The sequence below is a fragment of the Trachurus japonicus genome, chromosome 22 (assembly GCF_045865225.1).
Source record: "Trachurus japonicus isolate A0001 chromosome 22, Traja_1.0".
NCBI classification, from domain to species: domain Eukaryota; kingdom Metazoa; phylum Chordata; class Actinopteri; order Carangiformes; family Carangidae; genus Trachurus; species Trachurus japonicus.
The window spans coordinates 25,739,000-25,750,409 of record NC_140928.1 but is presented as its reverse complement, the minus strand read 5'-3'; the positions used below and the strand labels follow the sequence as shown (position 1 = coordinate 25,750,409).

The following is an 11,410-nucleotide window of genomic DNA, read 5'->3' as shown; positions in this document are numbered from 1 at the left end:
ACGATCAGTTTCTTTGGATTTACTATTATGTGTCTAAGTAAAATGAACACTTTTGTTATATACTATAAACAACTGACAACATCTCTCCCAAATTCAAAAACATATAATTGTTGTCATTTAGAGCATTTATTTGCAGAAAATGACAACTAGTCAAAATAACAAAAAATAACAAAGAAAACAAGTTCATATTCATTTTTAAACAGCACAACGATATATCTATGTGTGTGTGTGTATATATATCGTCAAAATAACGCAAAGAAAACAAGTCCATATTCATTTTTAAACAACACAATGACATATATTATAATTGTTGTGTTGTCCATGATATTCCAATTTATTGAGATGCAGCTGTGTAATTTGCCTTGGTACATCCTTGTTTATCCAGTCACATAAGATATGAATCATTTGTCAATTTTTCTTGTCATATTTGCTGTGTCAACTCTTGCATTATGTCTCAAAAGTGTTTTGTTAGGTCAAGCTGACAGACATTTTGTCTCCAGTTCTGACTGTTGCCGACATGGAAGAAGCATAACAACGACACACACAGTCTTTATTCTCAGTGGTTTATTAGACTCCAAGATAAAAAAAAGTAACATCCAAAGCATTTGAAAGAGTGCACAGATGTTTACATACAAACGGATGGTGGCTGAAGAAGAACAAAATTTTACAAATGTCATTAACAACTGTTCAAGAAAAAAGTGATAACGGACACATGTGAAAACAACCTGCTCTTGTCGTCACACTGTAGATTGTTCTTAAATATAAAAGTACACAATGTAAAAAACAATACATAAAAAACTAGAAAAAAAAAATCACAAAAACATTCAGAAAATCATGATACAAAAAGGAAAACAAAAACAGCTGGATATGACATGATCTGAACTGAACTGAACCGTTCATCGTGTGTTGCTCAGCTAAAGGAAGACAGTCCTCCATGTCTCCGTTAACACTGGGAAGTCAAACATCAAGTATCACAAGCTTCTTTTCCTGAACCTTCTGCCATCAGTGTGGCTCTCACCTCATCCACGTACCCCGACCCAGCCCGCCGACGGGGGGCATCCCTGGCGGAAGCGGAGGGGGGAGCTGATTGTGTCCTACGGTCGACGGCGGTGGGTACCCGCTGCCGAAACTAGGCGCCATGCCCATGACCGAAGGGGGCGGAGGCGCAAACAGGTAGCTGTAGGCCGAGACGGGGGGCGTGTGGTAGGATGCGGTGCCCGGGGGGTACTGGTGGTAGCCCAGCGGTGGGACGCAGGCCTGGGGTACGGCCGTGTAACAGGAGCCCTCCGTCTTCATCATGGACTGCAGCTTCTGGTAGCCGTCGCTGGCCACCAGGGAGCTGGAGCTGGGCAGGTCGATGGGCGGGGGAGGTGGCAGAGGAGGGCAGTGGGGCAGGGGTGGGGGGGCCGGATTGGAGGGGAGGTCGGGGGCCGGTGGGTAGGGGGAAAAAGGTGGATGATCTGTGAGAGAGAGGAAAGACGCAGTGAACAGGACAGCTCGTGTATCTGTGCCACACGTTCATCAACAGCTCCACACAGTGGTGACGGCTCTGTCTGCACTGGCTCTTTAGCTTGTTGTGCTGCATATCACAGCTGTGGATGGGTATCATAAGGATTTTAATGGTATTACTACAATTATCCATATACTGTATGTAATATCTGCTTACTTTTACTTTTTAATTTTAGATTATGTTAAGTAACTTCTACAGCTTTTTCCAAACGAATCACTATTATATTAGATTATATCAGGCTGACTGGGTGATGATGGAAAACAATGTAATTTTCTATGCTTCACTGCAGGGATTCTTTCTTTGTGACAGTACTATGACTGATTAGTGTTGGGCAAATTACTCTGGAAAAATAATTAAATTACTGATTACTGATTGTGATTACTCCTTTTAAAAGTAATCAAGCTACTGTTCTGATTTCCAGTATCCCAGGACGGGTACTTAAAGGGATAGTACAACATTTTGGCAAATTGGCTCATAGGTTCGTTACCTTTATTTGTCGGTGCAAGCTATTTTTAGAACGGCGGAGCAGAGCCGTGAGCTGCTCAAAGCTATACGCTACGGAGACTCATGGAATTTCTTGGTTTCCGTCATCAAACTCATCAAATACACAATCCAACAACTCCAAAACGCTCTTGTGACCTGCACATTCACCACGCTATGAGATAATAACGGAGCATTAAGAGACAGAGTTGTTTTCAAGGTAAATTCTGCTGATGCGGTTTCCATCAGGTGGCAGTTTTTCGGGAAGAAGTCTCTGCATTTGCCTAGAAAACAACGTCTCGTAACGTTCTGTTATTATCTCATAGTGTGGTGAATGTGCAGGTCACAACTTGTCCATGAGAGCGTTTTGGAGTTGCTGGATTGTGTATTTGATGAGTTTGATGAGGGAAACCAAGAAATCCCATTAGCCTCCATAGCGTAGCTCTGAGCAGCTCGCGGCTCTGCTCCGCCGTTCTAAAAATAACTTGCACCGACAATTAAAGGTAAAGAACATACTCCTAAAACTATAGGGATTATGGCAATGGGCCAATTTGCCAAAATGTTGAACTATCCCTTTAAGAGTGGGTGAGAGGAGCGGAGTGGACCAGCAATGGTAATGGTAATGTGCATGTAACTATAATCTAATTACTATTTTAGAAATTATAACGCATTACATTACTCTGTTACTAAAAGAATAATCAAATAACAGTGACACATTCCTAAATAATGTGTTACTGCCCAACACTGAGCCTGCTCTGAACAACAGTTCAGATGTGAGGGGGAAATAATTTATTTTTCCCTCAGAAAAAAAAGGGCTCTCAGATGAAAAATGGACAGAGTTAAAGGCAGTGGCGTCATTAGGCCTATTTTAGGGGGGCTGAAGCTGTTTAATTTAATTAGTTTGTTGAGTGTGTGACCACCCCCCTCCCAGCTGTCAGTTGGTTGCGCCCATGTAGCGGCGGCTTGTTTGAAGCTCCGCTCCGAGCCTGCAGTGACGGGCTGCAGGAGCTCTGATGTCAACAGAGGGAGAGTCAGTCCACCTGTAGCTAAAAGAGGACTAGCAGGTATCAGACAGTAAGCTACTACATCTCTAAATAGCAGTGTTGTCAAAATGACCGCGATAAAACTTGAATTCATGTGAAATATTAATTGCGTTGTAAACGGATCAGTTTTAAAGCTAGAGTGAAGATACAGATATCATATGAAACCAGGAGATGCTAGGCTTCTGTTGGTACCAGCCATGTCGTGATAGCTTGTCAGAAAATGGAAAAATGATTCTCAGGGTCAGTCATTTGCACAACCCCCCAATGTCTATTTCAGCTCAGAAAAAAAAAAAATCTGAAATTTCTTGTGAAGGTCCTGGTTGTGTAGAAGATGAAGGGGTTTCTAGGGTGAAATGTGCACTCTTTACCATAAATATCTGCTCCAGTTGGAGTCACACTTCATTTCTGTTGTCTGGTCTTATTTGAATTGGAAAATGTGAGGAGGTCTGGGTGAAATCAAAATGAGCCAAAAACAGCTGTATTTGGATGGAGTGTATAACCATTATGACACAGGCTACTAGTGAAATATAATTAGTTTTCCAGTCCACCTGGACATATCCATGATAGTCAAACACCTGAAAAATTAGCTAGCCCATGATTCAATACTCTAAATTTACTCTAAATTCTAAATATTGTGTTTTTTCTGGGCCATTGTGAAAGTTCGTGCTTGCGCACTACATTCGCTCACATCCTGTGCATCTACTGGGGGCTAAGCCCCCCCTGTCCTTAAAACCTAGTGACGCCCCTGGTTAAAGGCAGAGGAGGAAACTGACCAGGATTAACAGAGACTGGTGGAGGAGGAGGGGGCGGAGGAGGCGGTGGAGGAGGCTCGAGGTTCAGGAGCTCTGGAAAACAAAAACACAAGACAGAGAAAACCAATGGAAAACCGGCAGAATATGGAAGAATGGAATTAAAGTGACAGGGTTTGTTCTTACTCGTGGCTTTGCCGTCGTCTTTGGGAGAGGGCTGAAAAATAAACGTATGCAAATAAACATCCGTCAGTGTCAGTCAGTGCTCAGCTGAAGCCACAGAGATGAAATCACACGCACTCCCAACACTTAACGTCTGCATACCTGAGCTGGTCTGGACGGTCTGGGGCTGGTCTGAGGCGAGGCCTTCTTGACCGGCAGAGGGACTGAGGGGGACAGGATGGAAGGTGGTGGGGGGTTCTCCACTGTCCCCATCCCTCCGTCAGGAATCTGCTGTTTAGCCTGAGAGTACAAGTCCAGGATCTGGTGGCAGATATCTGTGAGAGCAGGAGAGAACACAGCTGGAAAATGTAGATAAAAACTGTCAAATACAAAAAAAAGAGGAATAAACAACGTGTGTGTGTAGGTGTATTTTCCGTTACCCTCCAGCACCTCCACAGGTACATCATAGACAAACTGCTCCCACCATCGGCGGGCCAACTGTCTGGAGGTCCAGTCCTGGATGTCGAACTTACAGAGACGTCCAGCCAGATACATGACGGCCACTGCTATGATCTGAGGCTCCCACTGCAGGGCCACCATGGTGCACAGGCTTGGGATGAACACAGAGGTGTTATCATTACTCTCATTCTCCCACTTCACATCTGTCACAATGCTCACATCTGGCACATCCGACATTCCAGAGGTGCTTATGACACCTTGAGGCGGGTTTACATGGTCAGTTTTAAACGGTTTCAAATAGGTTTGGGAGACAAAACCGATTGAAAATACTTCATATAAACACCTCAAACTATTACCCCTAATTGATTGAAATTCCAATCGGTTTGAAGTGGGTAGTTTAAACCTTTTCTATAGCGATCTGTCTGTCATGTATACCTTGAAACAGGCTGATTTCTGGCTGCGTTCGTTCTGTGAATGCTCAGGACTTGACGTACTCACACATGCACGCACGCACGCTTGAGCACGCACAAGCAGTGCCTGGCTGCCACTCAAGCGAAAATGTTGAGCAAGAAATCCACCGCCCCAAGATGGACTTTAAGAGAAACCTATTTACTACTGGACATACTAAAAGATCTAAATATTGCATATGCACTCCCGACTCCAAAAGGCTCTCTCTTCTTCCCCTGCTGCTGGATTCTAACAGTAGGAATATGTCACGCTGCTGTTTAATAAAGAGAAATATTATAACAGCAAAGACTGCGCTCAACAAACAATGTATTCCCATGTTTCTGTTTTATATTTGGCAGAGCTGTAGCACTTCAGTATAATTGTAACTATGGTAACGCTATCACTCATGGTTGTGCGCACGTTCAAAACATTTGTTTCGTCGGCGCATGTAAACACCCAACCAGTTTACTTTGTAAGCCATGTATACACTCAAGCTGAAATCTTCAAACAGATTGATTTAAACCAAACCTATTTGAAACTATTTAAAACTGTCCATGTAAACCCACCTCTTGTTATAATTTGTGTGGTGTGAAACTTTACATTTTACAGTGACTCCATTAAAAATCTGGAACGGACAATGATTAAATTACAGAAGTCCTGAAAGGTCATTTTTTTTCATCTCTCTGCTGCGTCCCATTGAAAAGAATTAACTGAGTCAGCTTATAAGAAGTAACTCAAACACCATTTTCTCAGTTGAACATCTGACTCTCACACCTTACATCACCTCTGTGATGTTTGTTTCTTGCTGACATCCTAATGCAGTTTCTGGCTAATTGGCAACCAAAATACATTTAACCAACAAGTGAAGTGAGGTGCAGTTTTTGGGGGCTTCAGTGTCATTTTGCCTCAATGCAACGGAATTTAATACAGACGTAGGGGAAAGTGTGTTTCAAGTCCTCAAATGTCTGCAAGAGAGACCTCATGCCTTCAGTGGTTTGATCCTTATAAAACTGAAGTTGTGGTGTACTTTACTTCATCCAGTTTTTTTTTAAAACTTGAGGAAGTGATTCTGGTCACAACAGAGTCAAGGCTTCTGTAGTAATGTAATTACTATACATGAGAAAGGTGAAGACGACTGAACATGGGTGAATCTCATTATTATGCTAGACCTTCAAGTTCCATTTCAGTCAAATAGCAGTGAGTCATGTGGTCACCTGTCATTCACAAAGGTCCAGGCCATCTGAACCAGCTTCTGCACCTTGTTCTTGTCACCTGGAAGACAGCAGTGGTTTCTCCATCAAGTACACTGAAGTTAGTGTGAAGACGGTTTTGTCAATGGAACTAGGGAAACTACAGCATTCTTTCAGCATGAACACTCCTCAAATCCAAACACCAAAGTCTTTTTTTGTTGTTGTATCAATAGTGAATGTTATAGCCAGATGCTCCAGATGTTACCTTTGAGCTGCTTTGCGTAGCGCAGCAGGAACTGGTAGGGATGTTCCACCTGCAGGTCAAACTTGATGGTCTGCAGCAGGATGCGCTCCAACACCATCACCTCCTCCTGTGAGGACACAAGTCTTCATGAACAGATAGATGCACACAGTGCCACAGTGTCCAGGCTCAGGGTCAAAGGTTAAAGGGTAGAAAACACAAAACTAATTCAGAGAACATCTTCAATTTTACAGTGTTCAATTGTTTTAACTTCAAATGTCACAGAACATTAAACAACAAGTGCGTTGAACCTGTAAACTGTGTTGTTGAACTGATGCTTTCTGAATGTGTGTGTTTGCATATTGAGGCTGCAGCACATTGAAGATTCTGTCTGTGTTCATAGTTACTGAAACGCTGCAGGCTCTGTGATTATGAAACGAATGTGTCTCTTTTCAAATACACTCTTTAAATAGAATTAAATAGGGGAAAAAAAAGAAGCTTTGTTTAGCTCATGAAGCCCTGTCCACCTGACCTGTTTCCAGTTTGACCATGATTGATTTACAATTTCTGCTGATCATGGTCTGACCATGGCTCTATGGCTCCACCCAACACATCTAACAAGGCTCCTTTAAAGGGATAGTAGCATTTTTTTTAAAGTGGGGTTGTATGATCTACAAATAGCCCCTAAGTACTTTAATTGCAGTAGAAGACTCTCTGCACTCCTCCCGTTAGCAAACGCCAGCCCATAATAGCCCTGCCCAGAGCTTCACAACATACAGTGTTGTGAACAGACCCAAAGAAACGGCCTATTCTCGCGGCCTAAAAGAGGTTTTACTTGAAAAAAAATACACAGTTCCATTGTTCGCTATAATATCATTTTTTCCAGCCCCTCAAAGTGCAGGAAAAATGCAGTTTTTATTTGGAGCTAACCAACTGCTGATCGGCGGGCGCTAACCCTGAGCGGAGGGATACGTGAGTTGGTTAGGTCCAAATAAAAACTGCGTTTTTCCTGCACTTTGAAGGGCTGGAAAAAATTATTATAGCGAACAATGGAACTGTGTATTTTTTTTTCCAGGTAAAACCTCTTTTAGGCCACGAAAATAGGCCGTTTCTTTGGGTTTGTTCACAACGCTGTATGTTGTAAATCTCTGGGCAGGGCTATGGGCTGGCGTTGCTAACGGGAGGAGTGCAGAGAGTCTTCTACTGCAATTAAAGTACTTAGGGGCTATTTGTAGATCATACAACCACACTTTAAAAAAATGCTACTATCCCTTTAACCAGTTATAAGTGGTAGTAATTCATTAGTAAGATAAATTATTACTAATCAACAACCTGACTTTGCCAAACAATGAGCCTGCATCATTCTATCAATATTATATTTGCCGTGTTCTACATTTATTTCATGGATTAGAATTTCTAAATCTCTCATAAAAGGTTGTCGTATTATAAATTGCTACCATTTCAAAATAAGTGTAAAATTGTATCTTTTGGAACCAAATAAATACAAACAATAAAAATAAAGATTCAGAGAAGAATGAGAATAGACTCCTTTTAAAGCTACACATTGCATGTCACTCACACACTAACAGAATGTTGATTCTTTCTACATTTCAGAGAGGTGCAGAAAGGCTGGTGATGAATCTTTCTGCTCTGCTGAACCCTTTTTGTGCTTCCATCTCCACCGCAGCAGCATTTTTACAACAAAAAACATTACAGTTCACATCCTGATGAAAAGATTCCCCGTCACTGACCTTGGGGTCGTCTCCGAACTGTGCAAACTGCGTGTCGTTGAGGAGGCTGCGAGCCGTCTTGATGATGTCTTTACACTTCTTTGGAGTTTCCTCCACTTTTCCTGCGAGGAAGAGGCAGCATCCTCCTGTCACCTGCAGGCACAGGCACCGGATACATTAAAAACATGTACAGGAAACCCTATTTCCACACGCCGTTGCAGACGCATACAGATAAAGCTGAGCGGGGCGTAGCAATATTCAGCAAACTGGAGAAATCAGCACTGATGGCTACTGCTGCTGGTCGCAGCTCTGTTGGGTTTTCATGAAGAGTGAAGTGGATAGAATTAGTGACAGATCTATGAAGTCAAAGTCTGATTCAAAACATCGTTCCAATGTGTGCCCATCAGGACATAAAACTAGTGCCACCATCTTACACCTCAATATTTTCATCTTCTCTTGTTGTTGTTTTTATTTTAAGTGATGGTCCACAAGATAATGCATCTCGTGATTTAAGAACCAAAAACTGGTGAGTCAATCAGAAGAGAGGAGGCTCTGAGACTCTCTTCTGATTGGCTGACTAAGTATATCATACTTCACACAGGGAAAACAAATCCTGTGAGGTTGGACTATGGATCGGGGTGGGCAGAGTCCGAGGCATGTTGTCATCCTAAAACAGCGTTTTAAAATGACAACGACATTGTCCATCCAGACTAACACTCCTGAAACTCCAATACACACATACAATGTGAACAGTTGAGCAAGTGGAAGATGAAATGACACCAAAATAAAATAAAAGTTAAACATGAAACACTCTTTTGCAATATTTCAAGTAATATCAGTGTGTTCATGTTAAAGATGAAAATAAAAAGATCTATTGTTTAAAATGTAAAGGGGCATCATCCACTTGCTAACTGTTCACATGAACAGAAACTTTGAGTGCCCAAACATTTGCATGCCACTGTACATACTTGACCAGACTTGACTGTGATTGGTTGGTTGTGATATTCTGGTCAATTGTCCTCACCTGAGAGGCTGTAAACCAATTTACTGTATGGATAGTTTATGGATTATTAGCCTACTTTGTTTGATGCCCAAAGGGAAATTCATTTGTCTGTCAGCTCATACCATTTGCAGAAAAAAAGTCTGATGGCAGTGGGTATAAAAGATCTTCTGTATCTCGTTGCAGACATAAGAAACAATCAAAATAGATGGTCCATGAAGACATATTTCTTATATGAGAGGTGCTACACAAGTTAAGTAGACAACCATATGGGACCTTTAAACTCCTGGATCCACAGAGATGAGTCTGCAGATTCAGATGTAAGTTGTTTTGTCAGTGATAGCATCACCATGTTTGATCAAACTGAGGTCATAAAACAGTAACAGGATAAGGAGCTCCATACTTACATATCTGGGGAACTGCTTGAAGGAGTGGAACATGTAGAAGCGGTGGAAATAAACAATCCCAGTCGCCAGAGTGTCATAGTGTCTGAAGCCACAGAGGTTAAAGAAACAGACAACACACACCAGTACCCACCCAACACCAAGATACACTCTACTCTTACTGTCAGTCCTTGTTTTCTACTGATGCTCTAACTTCATTATGTGACCATTCATATTCTATGCAAATTAACATGACTTGACTTGGAGCTGAGGGCCACACATGCAGCTCACAGCCTGCAGCGGAGCACGAGCCACTCACATGAACATGGTGCGTTCACGGACCAGGTTCCCCCTTTGTATTTAGTTAAGTGGCTCTATACGCTCGCAGCCAGTTTCTCCATCACATATTTAAGACAAATCTGTTGAGAAGGATACAGCCCGAGCCGTGTGCCCACATCAAAGATGAACCGAGCCCCCTCTCTGCGGTACCGGGCCTCGGTGGCGGGGTCCAGTCCCTCTGACTGGGAGGGAGTGTGGGCCAAGTCTTTCTTGTCCCAGTACCAGCATGGTTTGATGTGGTCCAGGGTAGCCGGGTCCTTCCTGTCCCAGTGCAAGTGGGGTCTGATGAAGTCCAGGGTGGACAGGTTCCCCCTTGTCCCGCCGGCAGCAGGACCCGAGACCGGAGTGTGTGAGTGTTGTTGAAGGAAGGAGGAGTGTTGGAGGAAGCAACATTTAACCTGCTAACAGCTGCTCCGGTCACACATGCTGCCGGCTGACTGTCGCAGACTGACACCAGACCTCCACCCTGACACCAGACCTCCACCCTGACCTCTGCCGCTTTCACAGCTGCGACAAAACAAACTGCACCGACGCCTAGACTACTAGGTTATTGTGATGACTCTCGCTGAGAGAGCAGACACCTTCAGCACCTGACTTCTCATTCACAGCCACTTCTTTCAAAAATGTTCCCGGTCCACCTTTAAAATGCTGCATATGCGCCACTAGAGGGCGCTGTTAAGACGTCGTCTCCTTCTTTGGTGCGTGTAGACAGCTGGGAAAACATCTCAGAGGTGCTCTACCGCCCTCTGCTGGAGGATGGACAATCATGTTGAAAAAATAGGAGGGCTGATCCCCCTTCATAACCACTTCTCATACTGATGGAAAACATGTGAGGAACTATAGACTGTATAAAAGAGTGAGGAACTCATAAAGACTTATATATTAGGGGAAAAATAATAAATAAGGTTTATGCATAACACATTGAGGAGAACCCAGCTGTCCTAACTACTGAAACTAAATAAATAACACTGAAATGTTGATATAAAATTACATGAAGGAAACATAAATACAAAAGGTTGAGCAATATTATTATAATTTATTAATGAGTATTTATTATTATTTCTTTATTATTTCTGAACAATTGTTCAGTAGGGTACATAAATCTCACTGTATGTGTGCTGTACATATTGTTTTTGTTATGAAATTGTTACTTGTTATAAATGCAGTTTGTCTGCTGTCTCAGCATAGCCTACATGTGGATGTGTTTTGATCTATGATTAAATTCCTTTTGGGTGAAATTTGATCTTGGATCTCTGCCCACTTGCTTTAATTGCTGTTTGTACTGTTTCTTTTCTTTTTTTTTAGTTTGGATGTTGTGATACACTTGTATTGCATGTAGATTGTACATGTAGATTCTCCTATTTTCGTAGTTCAATTTGTTTAAGTCGAAAAATTTAATATTTTGAAGAGTAAAATATCTAGAAGAAAATAAAATAAAAGAGAAATGATTCAATTTATCAAGAGACGCAAAAACGCCCTCTACAGGCGTTATGCCACTTTTAAGGTGGACCGTAAAGATGTAATTTAGTCAGGGAACGAGGTTCATGTTCGTCCCTTGCATCCGTCCCATCCAAACAAAGAGCTCCAGAAAACGCCGGAGCCCTGATCATGACAGAAACGTCCTCCAGCCAATCACCGTGGCTTAAACATGGCCATGTATGGTCGCCTTCAGCGGTC

General features: G+C 42.4%; 1 protein-coding gene across 1 annotated transcript; it reads right to left on the bottom strand.

Annotated features, from left to right (window-relative positions):
* Window positions 1–536: 536 nt before the first annotated feature.
* On the bottom strand, window positions 537–9,555 carry LOC146964130 (uncharacterized). The gene is made up of 9 exons (XM_085766530.1): window positions 9,419–9,555; window positions 8,033–8,164; window positions 6,306–6,411; window positions 6,065–6,122; window positions 4,385–4,554; window positions 4,107–4,279; window positions 3,969–3,999; window positions 3,807–3,878; window positions 537–1,460 (listed from the first exon to the last, which is right to left on the bottom strand). Exons 1-9 carry the CDS (start codon window positions 9,449–9,451, stop codon window positions 1,015–1,017), a joined length of 1,221 nt encoding a protein of 406 aa, XP_085622656.1. The 5' UTR covers window positions 9,452–9,555; the 3' UTR covers window positions 537–1,014.
* Window positions 9,556–11,410: the final 1,855 nt, after the last annotated feature.